This window comes from Ziziphus jujuba, chromosome 8, assembly GCF_031755915.1.
Source record: "Ziziphus jujuba cultivar Dongzao chromosome 8, ASM3175591v1".
In the NCBI taxonomy this organism is placed as follows: Eukaryota; Viridiplantae; Streptophyta; class Magnoliopsida; order Rosales; family Rhamnaceae; genus Ziziphus; species Ziziphus jujuba.
In genome coordinates, this window is record NC_083386.1 from 10,035,870 (window position 1) to 10,059,388 (window position 23,519).

A 23,519-nucleotide genomic window follows, 5' to 3' on the forward strand; every position below is an offset into this window, starting at 1 on the left:
TACAAGTATATATCATATCCCATTCAAAAGATTTGCCGAAAGTGGGGGCCAGCTAGCCAACGTGGAAGAAAACGAAAGCATTTAAACGTGGCAACAATGCCCAACGTCATTCTAATGAATATTTTTATTAAAATACATTTCCCAACACCCGACATTAGACTATATATGACATGAACTGATTAGTGACATTATCAAATGCTTAGCCTTATGAAATTACTTCAATGGAATTGGAGGGGTTTTTCATGTTAAATGTCGAACTAGTTTATTATCACGCATTTTGCTTGGAAATATATAATACTAATTATTTATTTAGAAAAAAGAAAGCTTCCAGATTTTGGTTTTGGTGCTATTTTTTTCTCTCTTGATTAACATCCATAACTACGTCAAATGATATTAGTTTAGTTAAATTAAGTAATATTGATTTAATTAATAAGCTACTCAAATTTATATTTGAAAAGCTTTAAAATACAAAATAAAGAAGGAAAATTCACGCAAACAAAAATAATAATAAAAAAACAGACAAAAGCACCCAAAATCCATAATATGTTCGAAGAAAAAACTAACGTGGAATAAGACTCCAAAAAATCTATAAAAATTAAAAAAAATTGAAGCCTAGTTACTAAATTCGCAAAAGTATGTTTGTATTTTTATATTGATTTCAAATGAAAAAAAATATTTTTAAAATTACTATTAAATATATTTTTGTATAACACAAGAGAAAAAAATACATATTTTTAAGAAATAAATAATTTCAGTTATTTTTTTTTCTTTTACAACAATATAAAAAATATGTACAGAAAAATTTTATTTTATTTTATTCATTTATTCTTGCAATTATTTTCTATTTGTTTATTTTTTAATATATCAAATTATTATTATTTTACTAATAGTTATATTTTAACCATATATATTAAAAATTAGCTAATATCACTATATATTTTAACCTGTATTTTTTGTCCCATATAATTTAATTTACAATGTATTATATATGTTATAGAATTTATAAACTTCCCAATTATATATTTTTTATCAAAATTTTTGTCATACTTTTAAATAAATAAAACAATTTATATATACACATATTATTTATATATTTTTGTCATTCTGTGTTAAATAACTATGTTGTAGAGGTGTCATGAAACATGAGTGAAAAAAACGTTGATTTGTGCTTGTGGCCCCACACAAAGACTAATGTATGGAAATTTTAGGGATGATCAATTTTTCACGTGAAAAACATTGATTTGTGCTTGTGGCCCCACACATAGACTAACGTATGGAAGTTTTAAGGATGATCAATTTTTCATTAAGGCAAAGTTAGAAAATGATCAAGATTTATGTAGGTTTAGAAAATGACCAAGATTTATGTAGGGCCATATTATGATTTTGTTAGCATAAACAAATTCCCACACAAAGACTAACTTATGGAAATTTTAAGGATGATCAATTTTTCATTAAAGCAAGGTTAGAAAATGACCAAGATATATGTAGGTTTAGAAAATGACCAAGATTTATGTAGCGCCATATTATGATTTTGTTAAAATAAACAAATTATACAATCATTCATTTTTATTTTATTTGTGACATTGGTAGTTGACTCGATCACAATAGTGATGGCTTAGTCGACTTCCTCTCCGCTTCATCATCGTTGACATACCATGCCAGCTCCATCTATTGTGTGGTATACTAGCTTTTCACTCTATTTATATTTATCTTTGTTCAATTATTATTGTTTATTTTAGTATTCATAAAAAAAAAAAAAATTTATTTTACACGTTTTTGGAGTAAATAATGAAATCCTAAAGGCTCATAAGGATAATGTCTTTTTTGTAAAAAAATGAGATTGACCTTTTGTCAATTGCGTTTAAACAAGAGCACAAAAGTGTTAAATCCATTGTAAATGGTTTATCAATCAATGAGATATTGACTGTGAAACTTTAGATTAACTGTGAAGTTCCACATCGGTTGGAAAGGAGAATAAAACATATCTTAAAAGAAGATATTGATACTTTTCCCTTGAGATACGTTCCCATGAAGGAAATAAAACCATGAGGGGTAGGATTTGGCTCACTACCTAACTTCCAAAGCAGATAATATCTCGGTTGGGCTGTGAAGCCTACCAGTGAGGACGCTAGGCCCCAAAGGGGGTGGATTGTGAAGTCCCACATCTGTTAGAAAGGGGAATGAAACATGCCTTAAAAGAGGGTGTGGATACCTTCCCTTGAGACGCGTTCCCATGAGGGAAGTAAAACCGCGAGGAGTAGGATTGGGCTCACCATCTAGCTTCCAAAGCGGACAATATCTCGGTTGGGTCTGGAAGGCCCAGACAAGTGGGATTGACAGATGAAGGGGTGGGACCTCTAATAATTGAGATCTGTTTTGACAAAACCATACGGGCTGGGCCCAAAACGGATAATATTTCATGCAGATGGCCTGGACTGTTACATTAACAAATTTTTTTCATTTATTTTTTTCTATTAAATGAAACTCTTGATTAGCATAGATAAAAGATATTAATTTAATTGATAAATCATTTATACTTATATGTTAAAAACATTAAAAAAAAAAAATTCTTGTAAACAAAAATAATAATAATAATAAAACTAGATAAGCACCCCAAAACCCGCAACATGTTCTTAAAAGAAACGAACTTCGAACAAGAATCCAAAAAATCAGAAAAATAAAAATAAAAATTGAAGCCTAGTTACTAAATTCGTAAATAGTATATATATATATATAATACGTATATATATGTATTTTTAAAATATATTTATATTTTTATACCGATTTTAATTTTATGGAAAAATATTTTTAAGAGAAAAAGTTTAAATACTATTAAATATATTTTTGTATTATACAAGAGAAAAATACATATTTAAAAAAAAAATTTCAGTTATTTTTTTTCTCTTTTACAACAACATAAAAAAATGTGTACCGAAAGATTTTTTTACTATATTCATTTATTCTTTCAATTAATTACTCTTTGTTTATTTTTTAATACATTAAATTATTATTATTTTATTAATAGTTATATTTTAATCATTATATTAACAATTAACTAATATGAATATATATTTAAAACTGTATTTTTGTCTCATATTTTTTAATTTATAATGTATTATATATGTTATCGAATTTATAAACTTTCCAACTATGCATTTTTGACCAAAATTTTTCTTTTATTTTTAAATAAATAAAACAATTTATATATATATACACACATTATTTATATATTTTTGTCATTCTGCAGTAAACTAACTATGTAGTGGAGATGTTATGGAAATATGAGTGAAAAACATTGATTTTTCCTTCTGGCCCCACACAAAGACTAATGTCCAGAAATTTCAAGGATAATCAATTTTTAATTAAAGGCAAATTTAGAAAATGACCAAAAGTTATGTATGGCCATATTATGATTTTGTTAGCATAAACAAATTATCCAATTTTTTTTGTTTTATTTTATTTACGAAATTGGTAGTTGTCTCGATCACAATGGTGATGGCTCAGTCGACTTTCTCTTCCATTCATTATCGTTGATTTACCACGCCAGCGCTATACATTGTGTGGTTATTCTAGTGTTTCACTTTATTTAAATTTATGTTTGTTTAATTATTATCGTTTATTTTAGTATTCATTAAAAAAAAAAAATCTTATTTTACACGTTTTTGGAGTAAATAATGAAATACAGAAGGTTCACAAGGATAATATCTTTTTTTGTAAAAAGACGAGACTAACCTTTTGTCAAATTGCGATTAAAGAAGAGCCCAAAAGTGCTGTTGGTTAAAGTGTGCTAGGTATTGATTAAGAAATTGATGTTGGTTCCTAATTTCATGGAAATAAAACAGATAAAATGATGCAAGACTCAATAAACCCCTCACATTTCAATAATGCATTCATATTATCACTATAACCTCTTATTTTGCTATTTTTTTCAATACAGCTTTTATATCAAGAAAAATATCAATATAATTTTTTCATATTTTACTTTTGTTATAATATATCATTATTTTCTAAAACTCTTAATAAATTAAAAAATTGATGCATATGCCTTTCATTTTATGAAATTTTTTTTAAAAGAATAATAAAAATTAATGAATTAAAGTAACATGATCAAATTTATAATTAATTTTTTTTAAGTTGTATTTAAAACAATCATAGTAATTATATATAACTTGTTACTTTTTTTTCCTTCTGTTTTTGATAAATTGGAGAGAGATGATTTTTGTATCATGATTTTAAAAGTGTGTATATATGTTTGTGTTTGTATTTTTTTTTTTTTTTGAGTCTTCGAAATTAGAAAAACAAAAAGAAAACTATAGAAGTGAAAAAAAAAAAAAAAACTGATCAAAGGAAAAGTAGATGGGTCAAATTATAATTTCATTCATAAGAGTTTTAAAAAACGATATTATATTTTGAGAATAATGAAAAATGAAAATGTTGTACAGTTGTTTTTATAATAAAGATATATTATTAAAAAAATAGCAAATTAAGGGGTGTTATAGTGATATTTATCCTAAATATTATGTAAGCTTCATCTTATTTTTTTTCCATTTTTATGATGCACATGACTATATCAAAATGTTTTTCAGCAAAAAAAATAAAATAAAATTAAAAAGACTATCAAATTGTTGATTTTTTTTTTTTTTTGTTTGGGACATAGATCTTTTGGTTTCTTATATTACGTTAAACTTATCTTTTCTTCACACACTATCGGGATGGTTTTTAAATAAATAAATAAATCAAACAAATTATTTACACATATTATTTATGTATTTTTGTCATTCTGTGTTAAATAACTATGGTGTAGAGGTGTCATGGAAACATGAGTGAAAAAACATTGATTTGTGCTTGTGGCCCCACACAAAGACTAATGTATGGAAATTCGAAGGATGATCAATTTTTTACGTGAAAAGCATTGATTTGTGCTTGTGGCCCCACACATAGACTAACGTATGGAAGTTTTAAGGATGATCAATTTTTCATTGAGGCAAAGTTAGAAAATGATCAAGATTTATGTAGGTTTAGAAAATGACCCAAAATTTATGTAGGGCCATATTATGATTTTGTTAGCATAAACAAATTCCTACAAAAAGATTAACGTATGGAAATTTTAAAGATGATCAATTTTTCATTAAGGCAAAGTTAGAAAATGACTAAGATATATGTAGCGCCATATCATGATTTTGTTAGTATGAGCAAATTATACAATCATTCATTTTTATTTTATTTGTGACATTGGTAGTTGACTCGATAACAATGGTAATGGCTCAGTCAATTTTCTCTCCTCTCCATCATCGTTGACTTACCACGCCAGCTCCATATATTGTGTGGTATACTAGTTTTTCACTCTATTTATATTTATCTTTGTTCAATATACGCGTTTGTGGAGTAAATAATGAAATCCCAGAAGGTTCACTTTCTTGTAAAACGACGAGACTAACCTTTTGTCAATTGCAATTAGAGAAGAGCCCAAAAGTATTTAGTCAATTGTAAATGGTTTATCAATCAATGAGATATTGACTGTGGATTAACATTTTTTTCATTTATTTTTTTCCTATTAAATGAAACTCTTGATTAGTATAGATAAGTGATATTAATTTAATTGATAAATCATTTATACTTATATATATTATTTTTTTTTAAAATATAAAATAAAAAAGAAAAATTCTTGTAAACAAAAATAATAGTAATAAAAAAAACATAGATAAGCACACCAAAACCCGCGACATGTTCTTAAAAGAAACCAACTTCGAACAAGAATCCAAAAAATCATAAAAATAAAAATAAAAATAAAAATTGAAACCTAGTTACTAAATTCGTAAATAGTATATGTATAATACGTATATATATGTATTTTAAAATATATTTATATTTTTATACCGATTTTAATTTTATGGAAAACTATTTTTAAAAAGAAAAAGTTGAAATATTATTAAATATATTTTTGTTACAAGAGAAAAATACATATTTTAAAAAAAATAAATAATTTCAGTTTTTTTTTTCTCTTTTACAACAATATAAAAAAATGTGTACCGAAAGATTTTTTTACTTTATTCATTTATTCTTTCAATTAGTTACTATTTTTTATTTTTAATACATTAAATTATTATTATTTTATTAAAAGTTATATTTTAATCATTATATTAAAAATTAACTAATATCAATATATATTTAAAACTGTATTTTTGTCTCATATTATTTAATTTATAATGTATTATATATGTTATCGAATTTACAAACTTTCCAACTATGCATTTTTGACCAAAATTTTTCTCATATTTTTAAATAAATAAAACAATATATATATATATATATATATATATATATACATTATTTATATATTTTTGTCATTCTGCAGTGAACTAACTATGTAGTGGAGATGTTATGGAACTATGAGTGAAAAGCATTGATTTGTGCTTCTGGCCCCACACAAAGACTAATGTCCAGAAATTTCAAGGATGATTAATTTTTAATTAAAGGCAAATTTAGAAAATGACCAAGAGTTATGTACGGCCATATTATGATTTTGTTAGCATAAACAAATTATCCAATCTTTTTTGTTTTATTTTATTTACGAAATTGGTAGTTGTCTCGATCACAATGGTGATGGCTCGGTCGACTTTCTCTCCCATTCGTTATCGTTGATTTACCACGCCAGCGCTATACATTGTGTGGTTATTCCAGTGTTTCACTTTATTTAAATTTATGTTTGTTCAATTATTATCGTTTATTTTAGTATTCATTTAAAAAAAAAAAATCTTATTTTACACGTTTTTGGAGTAAATAATGAAATCCAGAAGGTTCACAAGGATAATATCTTTTTTTGTAAAAAGACGAGACTAACCTTTTGTCAAATTGCGATTAAAGAAGAGCCCAAAAGTGCTGTTGGTTAAAGCATGCTAGGTATTGATTAAGAAATTGATGTTGGTTCCTAATTTCATGGAAATAAAACAGATAAAATGATGCAAGACTCAATAAACCCCTCACATTTCAATAATGCATTCATATTATCACTATAATCTCTTATTTTGCTATTTTTTTCAATACAGCTTTTATATCAAGAAAAATATCAATATAATTTTTTCATATTTTACTTTTGTTATAATATATCATTATTTTCTAAAACTCTTAATAAATTAAAAAATTGATGCATATGGCTTTCATTTTATGAAATTTTTTTTAAAAGAATAATAAAAATTTATGAATTAAAGTAACGTGATCAAATTCATAATTAACTTTTTATTTTTTTTTAAGTTGTGTTTAAAACAATCATAGTAATTATATATAACTTGTTACTTTTTTTTTTCTTCTATTTTTGATAAATTGGAGAGAGGTGATTTTTGTATCATGATTTTAAAAGTGTGTATATATGTTTATGTTTGTATATTTTTATTATTATTATTTTTTTTGAGTCTTCGAAATTAGAAAAACAAAAAGAAAACTGTAGAAGTGAAAAAAAAAAAAACTGATCAAAGGAAAAGTGACTGGGTCAAATTATAATTTCATTCATAAGAGTTTTAAAAAATGATACTATATTTTAAGAATAATGAGAAATGAAAATGTTGTACAGATATTTTTATAATAAAAATATATTATTAAAAAAATAACAAATTAAGGGGTGTTATAGTGATATTTATCCTAAACATTATGTAAGCTCCATCTTATTTTTTTCCTTTTTTATGATGCACATGACTATATCAAAATGTTTTTCAGCAAAAAAAATAAAATAAAATAAAAAAGACTATCAAATTGTTGATTTTTTTTTTGGGATATAGATGTTTTGGTTTCTTATATTACGTTAAACTTGTCTTTTTTTCACACACTATCGGGATGGTTATCTATTTTATTTTTTTAAATAAATAAATAAATCAAACAAATTCATTTGAATACATATAAAAATGCATCTCGAAACCATACTTAACAAGTTGTGTTGGGGTAGATGATAATTTAGTGGACTTGTTCGGATTTATATATCTCAACATGTTGTATTCGGGCGATGAAAAACATTTGACGTAAACAAGATAAATATATATATATATATATATATAGGGTTTTTTTGAAAAGTAGCCATTTGTCTGATTCAAAATTGAAAAATAGCAAAAAAATTTTTTTTTTTTAAATAACCAACTTTTAACACATTTGGACCAAAATATCCTTTATTATATTTTTTTCTTGGTTTCCTTTTCCCTTTCCCTTTCAAAACTTAGCTTTCTAATTTCCCTTTCAAAAAACACCATTGCAGTCACCACCAAGAGCCAGTCATCATCGCAGCCGCATCATTGCCATAGCCATCAAAAGCTAGTCATCACTGCAGCTGCATCATTATCGTCGCCACCAAGAGCTAGTCGTTGCAGCACCAACACCATTGCCATCGCCATATCTGCACCATTGCTGTCACCACCAAAAGCTAGTTGTCGCCACAGCTGCAGGTTGCGTCTGTGTCAATGCCGCCGCAACCACCTATTCCTTCTTTCTCTACTTCTTCTTTTTTTTTTCTTTTTTTTTTTTTTTTGGGCTAGTGTTTGATTATTTATAAACTGTTGTAATATTGGAATTTTGCCTTAGCAGGGTAATTAATCCAAGAAAATTTTATATATGAAACTTGTTGAAAAAAAAAAAAAAAAAAGGATTTAGACATGGCCATTGAATATTGGAAGTAGAAGAGGAGGACCCATTTCTTAGATTCATTGAATATGCCAGATCCATAATATCCCCTGAAGAAAAAAAAGAAGAAGACCGAGATATAAATCCCAAAATTGGAAATGGAAAAGAGACCAAACGACCCAGTTGAAATTGGATTGCTTCTCGAATCCTCAAGACTTGTACTGCTTATTCCAGTGATGCTACCCCAGCAATTCTTCTCTTTGATATCACTCAGGAGGTATAGAGATTTTTTTTTTTAACACTTAATTTCATATTTTTTTCAATGTATTCTCTGGTGTTTGGTTAATGAGACAATTGAGGGAAAAGAAAAAAAAAAATCCACAGTTTGAACCTTTGTTTTGGGTTTTTGGTTATGGAAATGGGTAAAGGTAAAGATTTTAGATTGGCCAAGTTTTATTTCTACTAACGGGGAATTGGGGATGTGTGGAATGTTGTAGGCGTGGAGTGAGCAACATAGAGATGGGACTACTAAGAAGAGGCCTGAATATATCAACCAGTTGAGGAAGAAATATAGAAGAGCAAAGCTTCCAAACACTGTTATGATTGACTCCATTTATGAAAAAAATTTCTTGTCTTTGAGTAGTGTTTTGGAAGCTATTATTGTCAATGCTTATTTGCTCCCAGGTACTCTTTACAAATCTAAAAATCCTCATGTTGTTTTACTTCAATGGGGGCTTCATGTGGCTAAATAATAAAGCGAAGTGGAATAAATCTATTATGCAAAAAACTTTCATTTAAAGGGGAAAAAGATATATAAAAGTATACATTTAGATTCTTCTTCTTCATTGCTCCAATTGATTTCCTTTTTCCCTTTAGGTTTTTTTCGTATGTACTTCTTTTTCTTCTTCCATGAGTGATCTGGAAAATGAGTTCTGTAAACTAGATAGTTGACTTCTAATCATGCTATTGATAAATTTGGTTCCTCATGATAAATTTGGTTCCTACTTTAGAAACTTATTTCAAACTGAAAAAGGAAATTTCCTATGGTTGAATGTGGATATCCTACTGAAGAAAAATAATAAAACTTACAACAAAAAATTAAGCATATGAGCTGGGTGGTGATGCTTTTTTTTTTTTTTTTTTTTTTTTTTTTTTTTTTACTTTTGTCATGTTTATAGATGCATATTCTTTATTATATTAGATTTTTAATTATAAATATAATGGTGGCTTATAATGTTCATTTAACGAAGATAACGATGTGTTATTGATATAACGATAACTAATTGACCTTAAAGAAAATGTGCCATGTTTATTTATTAGATTTCCATTATGCATAAACATATTACGAGCTCAATTGCAGATTCTGAAAAATTTTCCACTTGTTGGAAAACTTTTCCTCCAGGTGGAAAAATTTTCCTCTTGGAGGAAAAATTTTCCTCTAGTCGGAAATCCCATATGGAACCAATTGAAACTTCTGGATAATTTTTCCCCAGACAGAAAATTTTTCCTCCAAGCAGAAATCATTTTCCTCCTGTTGGAAAATTTTTCTTCTTGTTGGAAAATTTTCCTTCCAAGCAAAAATTGTTGAATAATATTTACTTCTATCGAAAACTAAACATCATCATCTTTTCCAGCAGCCTTCTGCTCCTCAGGAACAAAAGGCTCTGGTCTTGCAAAACTATTACGGGCAATACGTATTGGTTCACTGTTATTTATTGCCAACCCCTTGAGCTCAGGTGGAAAATTCTTTGTAAATTCTTTTAGTTTTGACAGTTCAGGGCCAATGTCAATATCCGGACAGTTCATCAGTATGGATAAGATTGCATGGGTTGCACAAGCATTGTTAATGACCTAAAAGAGGGCCGACAAACAAAAACGGTAAGAATAGCTTGTAACTGTGATTTTAGACCAGCATATTAATTTTTAATGAAACTAACCTGGCTTGCAAAAAACAAGTTAGGTTTTGGGTCCTTAATTACAAGGCGGTCATCCTTTTCCCCTGGACGTCATTTGAATAGGAAAATCAACCCATATACAGGCCTGTAAACTGGAACGGGGGTGGGGGAGTACATGGAACTTGAAATAAAATATAAATATTATATATATATATATATATATTTTTGTATATATGATCAATTGAAATAAAATTTTTAAGGTCAAAATTAATATAATATTTTTAATTTTTTAGTTTTTTTATATTATATATGAAATTTAAAATTATATTTATTTATTATTAAATTATAATGAAGTTGATATGTTTTTAAATAAAATTTTAATATGTTATTAAGTTTATATTTATATATATTTTTTAAATTTTAAATCTTAATCTTTGACATAATTTAATAGTTATTAATAATAGATTTTAGTTTAATAAACTGAAATAAACTTTATTTTATATTAATTATATATATATATATATATGATGCTTATGTGATGATATCTTTAATTTCTTAATTTGAAGATAAATATGCTTTATTATTTTAATATGTTGGATTATAAGTATTTGATCATATAATTCAATCGTTCTTTAATAATTAAATATATTTTAATTTAATAATTCAAAACCGTTGAATTATATGTTATATGTATTTGATCATGTAATTCAATCCTTCTTGATGATTCAATGGTTCTTAATAGTTTTTAATGATTTAGCATAACTGCCGTCATTGTGGACATTAACAAATGCTCTCCTTTCCGGACATAAGCGGTGGGATCTGTGAAGCCTCCATTGACAGTGAGCATGTTTTTTGTGGCACATATTCTTGTAAAATTCTCCTCCTTAAGCTGCGCCAATCAAAGTGGATATGCCCACCTAAGTCACTACATAATAACAAACATATCTATATATATATATATATATATATATATATATATATATATATATAATACCGTTTATGGTACGGACGGTCTGCATGCATGCAGATCTACAGTATTGATAATAATTTTTAAAATAACCGTCCTCAATACTATCATACAGAATCTACATACGAACCATCCGTACTATAGAGGGGAACAATATGTTGCTTGACGGAGATTTCCCACAATATGTTGGATGGCATCAAGCGTTAATACTATAGAGAGGAACAAACGCTTTCTATGGCAAATATATATATATATATATATATATATATATATATATATATATTGTAATATGTGTATATGTATATAGAAATCATCTATTAGACTTGAGCAAACAATTTATATTCTGTGCTTAGCATCCTATTGTCACAGGCGCTTAGTAATATGTCATATATATGGAATAAAATATAAGTTATTTGATGGAGTCTATTAATTAGATAATTTTTGTGTAGAAAAAATATAAAAGCATATATATAATAAGTGCATGTATAAAAATTCCCTATCCCCTTTTTCTAGGATCATTTTATTTCTAGCAATAAATCATTTAACATCCAGAAATTAGTTAGGATAAATCTTGAACAAAAATTTTATAGAAAGGAGATTCATTATATATAATTATATATTTAGAGGGGTATATTTAATTTAGAGATTAATGTATTTAAAATAAGTTATATAATTTAAAGGATTTGATGGATTATTATGGAATTTCATAGACTCCATAAAGAATTTATAAGAAGCCAACGAAATCTTTAAAGTCAAGATTGAATTTTATATTGATAATTTTTTTCATAATTTTACCTCGAAAATAATTTCAAATATATTAAAATTCATCATTTTTTAAAATTTTATATAATCAATGACTTTTTAAATGCCTATAAATTTTTTTAAAAAATAAATTAATAATTAAATACACTTGGATTTTAATAAACTTTTATAAAATCCATTAAAATCTGAATTGAATACCATTGCATTTGTATGAACTCTTTTAAAATTTAAATTGAATACATCTAAATTTTTAAATATTTTTAAAATCCTTCAAATTCTAAATTGAATATCTTCTTTTTGATCTTTTTAAGTTGTGGATACTCACATTTTATAATTATTACACATATAGTAAATTGTAGGTCATCAAAATGGGTTAGATTCAAAAATAAAAAATAAAAAATAAATTTTGCTCAATTTTGGGCCTCATCTTTTAATCACTACCATTGAATGAATCCAAAGACTATAAAATCATATTTGTGCATTTTAAGACTGTAATCAAAAACTGAAAATCTATATATATATATAGGGGTGGGCTCGGTTCGGTTCGGTTCGGTTTTTTGAACTTTTTTAAACCGAACCGACCGATTCGGTTTGGGTTGGGTACAAAACCGAACCGAACCGACCGTTACATTCAACCCAATCCGAACCGAACCGAATGAATATTTTTCGGTTTGGGTTGGGTTCACGGGTTGGGCCGGGTTGGGCTTTCGGATGGGCTTCGGCCCAAATTTTTTTATTTTTGGTTTAGGCCGGTTTGGGCCTTATGATGAGTTTCACTTTCAGCCCAATTTTTTTTATTTTTGGTTTGGGCCAGTTTGGACCTCATGATGGATTTCGACCCAAATTTTTTTATTTTTACTATTTTGAGATATGGGTCGGTTCGGTTTGGGTTGGGTAAATTTTTTACCCACCCGTAACCCGAATCGAAAACCACGGGTTCAATCCATATGTAACCGAACCGACCCGCTTAACAGTTAAAAACCAACCCAACCCAACCCAAATAGTTCGGTTCGGGCGGGTTGGTTGGTCCGAGTCGGGTTTTGCCCAGCCCTATATATATATATATGTATGTATATATATACATGTAGTGGAATTCAAATAAAGTTTATTTTATTTTAATAAAGTAAGATTTACATTTGATAATTATTAGATTACATCAAATATTAGGATTTAAAATTAAAAAAAAAAGTCAAATATGTGTTTAATAACATATTAAAATCCTATTTAGAGAAAGTAAGCCATATCGGTATCTGTAATTAATAAATATAATTTTAAATCTCAATTCTTTATGTAATTTAAAAGTTAAAAAAATAAAACTTTATATGAATGATCTTATTTGATCCTAGTTATATATATATATATATATTTATATAATCTTCTCAAATATAATCTAGGACCAAATTAGAGAATGCACCAAACTTATTATCATTAGATAATTAATTAAAAAGAAGAAGATACCACCTGATTCAGCATTAACGCTAACCAAGCAATAATTGGGGGAGGGTAAATAATTAAACTTGCAACGAAACATAGTGATGGATATTAGCAGGCATGAAGATCCAATCCATCCAGGAATAAAAACCCCATGAGGAACCCAATGATCAAACCCATTTTCTTCATTCCCATTCCTGCTTTAATTTGGTGATAAAATCTTTCACCTTACTTTGTTTCTTATGGTTTTTCTGATTGAGCTGATGAGCTATTATTTATAGGCAAATTCAAGAGATTCATAATATGTATTCTGAAAAATTGTAACGCCAATAGAAAACAGGGAAAGTGGGAAACTGCATGTGTGTAGAAGTGGGAAAACAATCCTGTGGTCCTTGGACCAACACTTATGCGAGGAGAAGTGGAGTGCTGCTCTGCATATTTGTTTTGAAACGAGAAACATATGCATGTCAACTACATCACTACTAAATTAGTTTTAAAAAAAAAAAAATACTAGATTAATTAAATTGATATTATATATATAAATGTCTTATCATTTTATAGTAATTATAAATTGATGTTGCATATAATTGTCTTGTCATCTTATAGTACAGTGTAAATAAGCCTATTATATATAAATGCCTGGTCATTTTAGAGCGTCTCTAATGCCATATGCCATTTCAACATTCCATTGCCAATATATGACATTCAGTCTCACATTTCTGGACAATTTCATTTGCTCCAGGAACTTACAATTGCCCTTGAAGCAATAGTTTTGGGTCTAAAGCTATTAAGAAATATTCTCTGATTAAGATGATTTATAATGTATGTGTTTCGGGGATTGAAGACTTGGAAATTAGTTAGTTTGAAGGGGTTTTCTTTTATATAGGAAAGCAGAGAAATTGAAATTATGTAGTGTATGTATTAAGGAGCTGAAATTGTAGAGCTTTGCGGAGTTTTCGTCACCTAAAAGCAGATGGTCCTGTCCTATATATATAAATAGTCATGCATGAAAATAATAAGGAATAGAAACTGTTTGTGGAGACTCCATTAAATCCTAAAATTTGGTCGCACACTTTGAATCCTTTTATATAGGAGGCTCGTTATATTTCTGCTCATCATCAAATATATAAAAGAGCTTATAATTTATACATTTAAATATATAATATTATAAAAAAAATAAAAAAAAAACAAAGCATCGAATGGAGCTCAACCAAATCAATTAGTACTCTTGGTGTAGGAAGTCAAAATAGATTACTCCAGCACATAAAAATATGAAAACTATGTTCAATTTGAGATCCAAAAATTAGATGCAGAGAAAAATACCCACCTTAGGAGAGTTGTTGATCAATAATTTTCTTATACACATGAGTAATTTTTTAATTTAAAAATATTTCATAATTTTTTTTAAGAAAATAATAAAATAAAAATTTGTTAGAAGATGAAGGAACTAGAAGAAAAAATTTAGTTCTGACAGTTTTTTTAATTAAATTTTTTTTTTTCAACTATAGTTTTCTCATATGCTTCGAAACTTGGCACATTTGAGCCTTTCAATTATGTGAAAATGAATAAATGGATTAGATTCACCAAGCTCTGGAGCCAAAAGATGTTTCATAAATAGTTTGAGTAGCTATGACAAAGATGATCATTTGGAATGCTGAAAATAAATTGAAATCGTTCAGAGAGAACGTTACAATAGATTCATCATAGTCCAACTAGAGATAAGCCATACAAACCAACTAAAAAGGATACCAAACAAAGCTAGCTTGCTACCTTTGATTTGCTCCTCATCAACAACATGCCAAATAGTACTCCAAACTTTCTTTCTTTTCTTTTTTTTTCTTATGATTCACGGCTGATACAAAGCATGTGAAAGCCTAGGGCTAAGCATTACATATAATGGTTTTGCCTTAGCAATGGTTATGCTTAAACCTTCTTCCATATCGACAGGCTCATTCTTCGGTGTAGTCATGGTGAAGCTCTGGAGAAGACGAGCCAGAACCAAGTTAACCATTTGCATGCCAGAAGAAATTCCAGGGCATGCTCTTCTACCAGAGCCAAAGGGAATGTACTCAAAGTTTTGACCTCTAACATCCAAGTGTGCATGGCCGGTGAGGAACCTTTCAGGTTTGAACTCATCAGGGTCGGTCCAAATTCTCGAATCACGGTGTAATTTCCATATGTTGAGGAGCAATCTTGTTCCTTTAGGGATGTGATAACCTGAAACATTACAATCTTCCATGGCTTCACGCGGTACTCCGAGGGGACCTGCAGGGTATAGGCGTAGGACTTCCTTGACAATGGCTTGGAAGTATACCAAATTCTTAATATCTGCTTCTTCCACCCACCTTTCTTTTCCAACATGAATGTCTAGCTCTTCTTGTGCTCTTTTTAGCACTTCAGGATGGTTTAGCAGCAATGAAAGTGCCCAAATTAAGGTCAAAGATGTGGTATCTGTACCGCCTATTATAAGATTCTGCATAATCAACAAAATTTTTAGAATTACAATAAAATTAGATCATGATTCTAATTAGTTGAAAGTGTTAGCTAAAAGCAGAGTCCATAGGAACTACATTAGAGTGACAAAGGACGACTGTTCAAGGGGCAATGGCACATTTTGCAGTTTAAGGGCTAGAATATTTTACCCTTAGAAAGATTTTTTATTCATTTATTTATTTTTTGGGAAAAAAAACTCTAGAAAGATAGGCATAGAGATTATATATATTTTTATGATAAAAAAACAAAACATTTTGATCCCAAATTATAGCGTATTTTGCACTTTTATTAGGGGTAATGTGATGATTTTTGAAGTTTAGAAGGGAAAATTACAAAATTCATAATAATTTGGGGGGAAGATGAGAAAGGTAAAACGAAATTATATTTAATAAACTGGATAGGATATTTCTCCTTTCCTAGAATAAAGTGGAAATCTCTTAAAGTCAACTTGTGAAACGAATAACAAACATACCGCCGCAGTAGCCTTGATGACCTTTTGGATCTTGAATCCAAAAATTGAACCATCTGCATCTTCATCATCAGCCATATGTGATATCAACGCATCAATGAAGTCACGCTCTTCTTTCATCTTACCATCTTTCCTCTTCTGAAGATGCTCATCCAGCCAACTACTCATGAAATAGTCCAACTCCTTAGCATTAACCTTCATGGCCTTTATGTAACCCTGCAAATCTAACCACTCTGTTCCCGGAATAACATCCGAAACAAAATTCATCCCAACCAAATACATGAACTCATGGATAGCTTTTATGAATCTCCGAGATTCCCCATCTTCATCGTCGTCCTTGCTGCTATACCGTTTTCCGGATATCATCCCGACAAGTATGTTGAGAATCACGCTCGAAAACCACCTGCTCATGTCCACCATCGATGAACAACTACTTCCTCTGTTTTCGGAACAGAGCAAGTACAGTTCCTTGACGCTGGTGTGTACTTCAGAAGCTCTTACATTCTTGAGGAGCTCCAGCTGGCGGTTGGAAAGAACCTCGGTGATTGCGATTTTCCGAACATGTCGCCAGTATTGTATGTTTGTGGTTAAGCCTAAAAAAGCATTTCCATAACCCATGTATTTTAAAGCTGTACAAGCTGGACGAGTGAGGAAAGCTTGGTCGTTTATACTAATGCATTCCTTTATTGTTTCCCAGCTACTCACCACCATGGTCCTTTTTGTGCCTAGCCGGATCGAAAATATCGGTCCATGGTTTTCGGATATAGCTCCTAGTATTCGGTAAACCGGAGTTTGTTCCTGGAGAAGGTTAAGGTGACCGATTAATGGCCATGCACCTGGTGGCTCTGGCAGTTCCTTACCTTTGTTCTTGTTGTGGTGGTGTTTGACATTGTTTTTCCACGCTTTATGGAGCAGAAGAAAGGCAATGAAAGTTCCAAATATTGCTTGAAGGGAAGAGATTTCCATTTTTAAGATTGAAAGCATGGAGAGAATACTGAGCTGAAAAGATGAATTGAAGGACTTCATCACTTCTGATCTTAAAGAGTAACGACGGCCATATACCACCACGGGTGACGGATAAAATAATATATATATATATATATATATATATTCATATAATCGGTATCAAATAAGATTTTTAATATCAAAATTAATATAAGATCTTTATTTTTTTAATCCTTTAATATTTATTAATCATCTGATTATCATAAAGTTTATTTTTTTCTAAATAAAATTTTAATATGTGGTTAAAAATCATATTTGAACAATTTTTGAATTTTAAATTTTATTTTTAATGTGATTAAATAGTCATCAATTGTAAATTTTAATTTAATAAAGTAAATTGAAACTTATTTTGTATATATATAATGATGTTTAAATGAGGATATCCTCAATTTTTTATTTTAAGAATAAATATGCCAATTATTTTAATATGCTGGATTATATGTGTTTGATCTTGCAATTCAATGGTTCTTACTTCTTAATGATTAAGCATAATTTAATTTAATTATTTAGAGCCGTTCGATTATATGTTATATGTTACATCAAATCCATGTAATCCAATAATTCTCTCTCTCTCTCTCTCTCTCTCTCTCTCTCTCTCTCTCTCTCTCTATATATATATATATATATATAAAATTTTTTTACAGTATAAATATTTATAAAATTTTAATTTACAAATAGACATCAAACAATATGTTTTATGATATTTTTTTCATTTAACATATTAGTAATAGGCATCTATAAGTTAAAAAATTTATGAATATCTACATAAAAAAAATATACATATACTTTACAATTTTGATATAATAAAAAATTTGTGAAGGGTAGAGAGTGCATCTTTACAAATCATTTATTATATTAAACTCGTACGCGCGTGTGTGTGTGTGTATATATAGACGTGTGTGTGTGTGTGTGTGTGTGTGTATATATATAGACAACTTTTTTATATACTCGGCTTTATTACAATCGTCCAATCATGCATATTACTGATAATCGTATGAATTGAACAGTAATAAGTACTTCTCACCAACTTTTTGTTGGAAATATCACCCATAATAACATTTATTAAATATATATATATATATATATATACATATATAAACATATATAAACATAGTAGGTGAATTAAAAAAAAAAAATATAGGTTTTGTTATGTGTATGTGATAATAAAATTAATATTTTTTTTAAAAATAATTTTAATTTTAATATGATTTTCATACAAATAATCTGTCCCATAATCTTACCCTATATATATATATATATATATATATATATATATATATATAATTTTGCTTAGTTTCTATTTTATGTTGGGTGTTTGTGGCATTTGATGAAGATTATTCAACTAAAATGTTTGTTTTAAATACAATTGATATGACACACTAAACAAATGCTTCTATATATATATATATATATATTTTTTTTTTTGGTAAATAACAAATGCTTCCATATTAGGCTGGAAACATGTCCCCTAATAAATCATCATTCCGTATATATTAATCATTAAATCATGTTATCTAAATAATTTTAAATATGTGAACGAAGAACCTATTATATCATGCAATTTCAAAATCAAATATATGGCCAAATTAAATATTTTTTTTAAGTGTTCGGTTTTATATAAAATCTATTTATTTTTTCTAATGATAAGTACCAATATAATCAGTTGCTGACATGATCATTTATAAGTGGATCATTAAATTTTATTTTTGACTTTTTAAAGTTTACTAACCTTAATAGCAAAATGAAACAATCATATTAACTAATTGTATTCTTAAATATCATATGCAGAGTATCAACCATCATCTCACAAACAAATAGCATTCTTAGCATTTCAGCAACAACAAAAAAAGAAAAAAGAAAAAAAAGGCATTCTTCGCCAAAAAAAATAAAATTACAGCAATTTTGGATCTTTCATCATATGGGAGAAATTCAAAATACTCCAGGCGTCTGGAGTGCTCAGTACTACTGCCTTTCAAGGTTTGACACGTGTGAAATTTTTTCCCACCTTGTAAACCGCTTGAAAACGGCACAAATAAACGTTGTATTTCCCCATTCCTTCCGTTTAGAGGGTTCTCAATCTCTATTTTTGTGACAACCCTTTTTTTCTCCAATTGAACCAGAGCACCAAATAAAAGCTAAACTAAATCCCAGTTTTCTTCCTTTCACAAGTATAGACTCCACCATCTAATTGAAATTGCACCACAATAGTTTTTATTTAAATTTTTATGAAATCAAACATGGTTAAATATGCTAGAAAAGAAACAAAACTATCTATTCTAAATCTTATCTTAAAAATATCAAGCATAATTAAATTTTATAAAAATAAAAATATTTTAAAAAGAATATCACAGGTTTGCAGTGAAAAAAAAGCAATTATATATATGTATACACGATAAAGTGGATAGCTTCAATGGTTAAGCATTTCTATTTATACTAATGAAAATATGAATTCGAATCATAAAAGATAAAAGAATATAAATTATTTATAATTTTCAAATATATATATATATATAGAGTTCTTCTAAGATCAGGACCATTAGCATGTAGACCAAGAAAAAAGATGATGGTTTTTGAAAAAAACGATAGTTTTTTCAAAACTATTGTTTTTTTTTTTAATTCATATGAAATGGTTTTGACCATAGAATTATTCTATAGAGATACACTTAAATTGATGAAGATACAATTTACATAGGAATCAAAACTATTATCTGAAAAATAGTTAAATACCCAGCCATCCACGTCCAGCCATCCAAGTCAGCCATCTAAAGATTTTTCAAAGCAAATGTTAAAGTATGAGGTTATTATAATAAAAGAAATTAATTGGTATCTTTCTGTTAGCCAAGCTTTGGAAGACTTCATTTTATTTTGCTCATTTTGTTAGGAACATGAATGATTTTTTGATGGAGTTTCCGTTTTATTATTATTATTTTTTTAATTTTTTCTTTTATAATTTTAGAGAGTATAGTGTAATGTTTTGACCGAGAAACTCACAAGCCAGTAAATCAACAGGAGATTCGACCCAAAAAGGAAAGAAACAGTAAACATCCAGAGATAACGTTGCCGTTTCAAACGGTTCCCAAACACCCCCCCCAATTTTACACGTGTCACAAATTGAGAGGCAGTAGTACTGATCACTCCATGCGCTGGGGGTACTTGAAAATTTTCCCACCATGTGTGTTGCATTTTTGGATCTTACGTCACGTGCGTCCCATTCAAGAGTTTTGCCAAAAATGGTGGCCGGCAAGCCAACATGGAAGAAAACAAAAGGATATGTACATGGCTACGATACCTCACGAGTTTCCAATGAATATTTTTATTAAAAATCGTTTTCCAACAGCCGACATTAGAGTATATATAAAATGTGCTGATTAGTGACATTATTAATTATTCACATATTATTTAGCATTAAAATTTTTTAATTGTTTACATGCGGTGAGAGTAAATGCTGAGCTTTATGGAAATTACTTTAATGGAAGTGGTGGGGTTTTTCATGTTGAATGTCGAACTAGTTTATTATCACGCATTTTACTTGGAAATATATAATACTAATTATTTATTTAGAAAAAAAGGAAAGCTTTTGGATTTGGATTCGGTGCTATTCAACGCCAGATTTTGTCATCTATCTAATTTTTTCAGCGAAACTCTAGGCTTAATTTTTTTATATATATATTTTTTTCTTGTAAATGAAACTCTTGATTAAGATACATAATCATACCAAGTGATGTAGGTTTAATTACATCTATATTTAAAAACTTTTAAAATTCAAGGAAGAAAAGTTCTTATAAATAAAACAATAATAATTATAATAATAATAATAATATAACATACGTAAGCACCTAAAATCCATAACATGTTCCAAGGAGAAACCAACTTGGAATAAGAATCCAATAAATTATTAAAATTAAAAAAACAAAAAAAGAATTGAAGCCTAGTTATTAAATTCACAAATATTACACACACACACACACACACACACACACACATATATATATATATATATGTATTTTTAAATAAATTTTAATTTTTACTGAAAAAAGATATTCTTTAAGGAAAAATTAAATACACATATTAAATTTATTTTTGTACTATATAAGTGAAAAAATACATAGTTTTTTTTTTTAAATTTCTGTTATTTTTTCTCTTTTACAATAATATAAAAATATGTGTACCAAAAGATTTTTTTATTTTATTCATTTATTTTTTCAATTATTTACTATTTGTTTATTTTTTTAATATATTAAATTATTATTATTTTACCAGTAATTATATTCTAATCATATGTGTTAAAAATTAACTAATATTGATAATATTTAGACCTGTATTATTTATTGTTTGTACTGATGCATTCCTTTATTGTTTCCCGGCTACTCACCACCATGGTCCTTTTCGTGCCTAGCCGGATAGAGAAGATCGGTCCGTGGTTGTCGGCGATGCCTCCTAGTACGCGGTAAAGCGGAGTTTGTTCCAGGAGAAGGTTAAGGTGACCGATTAATGGCCACGCACCTGGTGGCTCTGGCAGTTTCTTACCTTTGTTCTTGTTGTTGTGGTGGTGTTTGACAATGTCTTTCAACGCTCTGTGGAGAAGAATAAAGGCAATGAAAGTTCCAAATATTGCTTGAAGGGAAGAGAATTTCATTTCAAAGATTCAAAGCACGGAAAGAATGCTGAGTTGAAAAGAGGAATTGGAGGACTTCATCATTTTTGATCTTAAACAGTAATGAAAGCCATATAGACCACACAAATATCACACCCATATATATATATATATATATATATATAATATTACATTATCAATTCAAATAAAATCTTTAACGTAAAAATTAATATAATATTTTTATTTTTTTAATTTTTTGATATGATATATAAGATTTAAAATTATATTTATTTATTATTAAATTAGAAAAAAATATATTTTTTTAAAATAAAATTTTAATATGTTATTAAATTTATATTTGTATATTTTTTTAAATTTTAAATCTTCATCTTTGAAATAATTTAATAGTCATCAATAATAGATTTTAGTTTAATAATGTAAAATAAACTTTATTTTATATTAATTATATATATATATATATATATATGATGCTTATGTGAAAATATCTTTAATTTTTTAATTTGAAGATAAATATACTTAATTATTTTAATATGTTGGATTATAAGAATTTGATCATATAATTCAATTGTTCTTTAATAGTTAAATATACTTTAATTTAATAATTCAAAACCGTTGAATTATATGTTATATGTATTTGATCATGTAATTCAATCGTTCTTGATGATTCAATGGTTCTTAATAGTTCTTAATGATTGAGCATAACTGCCGTCATTGTGGACATTAACAAATGTTCTCCTTTCCGGACATAAACGGTGGGATCTGTGAAGCCTCCATTGACAGTAAGCATGCTTTTTGTGGCACATATTCTTGTAAAATTCTCCTCCTTAAGCTGCACCAATCACAGTGGATATGCCCACCTAAGTCACTACATAATAACCAACATATATATATATATATATATATATGTAAGCCGTTTATGATGGAAATGGTTCGCATTAAAAACAATCGTTGTCAATATTATTATACAGAAATAATATTGACAATGATTTTTTTAAAAATTATTGTTAATACTATGAGTTTGCATACGGACAATTCACACTGTAATATTTCTGTATATATATATATATATATATACCATAGAGGGGAACAAACGCTTTCTATGGCAAAACTATATATATATATATATATATATTAATATGTGTATATATATATATAGAAATCATCAATTAAGCTTGAGCAAACAATTTATATTCTATGCATAGCATCCTATTGTCATAGATTGTCGCTCAGTAATATGTATATATATGGAATAAAATATAAGTTATTTGATGGAGTCTATTA

The 23,519-nt window shown here is 27.9% G+C and overlaps 1 protein-coding gene across 1 annotated transcript; it reads right to left on the reverse strand.

Annotated features, from left to right (window-relative positions):
* Window positions 1-15,502: 15,502 nt before the first annotated feature.
* LOC125421526 (cytochrome P450 CYP82D47) lies at window positions 15,503-17,672 on the reverse strand. Its single transcript, XM_048470724.2, has 2 exons — window positions 16,622-17,672; window positions 15,503-16,129 (listed from the first exon to the last, which is right to left on the reverse strand). Exons 1-2 carry the CDS (start codon window positions 17,642-17,644, stop codon window positions 15,503-15,505), a joined length of 1,650 nt encoding a protein of 549 aa, XP_048326681.2. The 5' UTR covers window positions 17,645-17,672.
* Window positions 17,673-23,519: the final 5,847 nt, after the last annotated feature.

What these genes read in the sequence shown, in the direction of transcription:
- LOC125421526 (XM_048470724.2), bottom strand. Translation starts at nt 17,644, where the DNA reads ATGAAGTCCTTCAATTCATCTTTTCAGCTCAGTATTCTCTCCATGCTT. An exon ending in TCATCAAGGCTACTGCGGCG is followed by an intron (nt 16,130 to 16,621) that starts GTATGTTTGTTA and finishes TTGATTATGCAG; the next exon opens with AATCTTATAATAGGCGGTAC.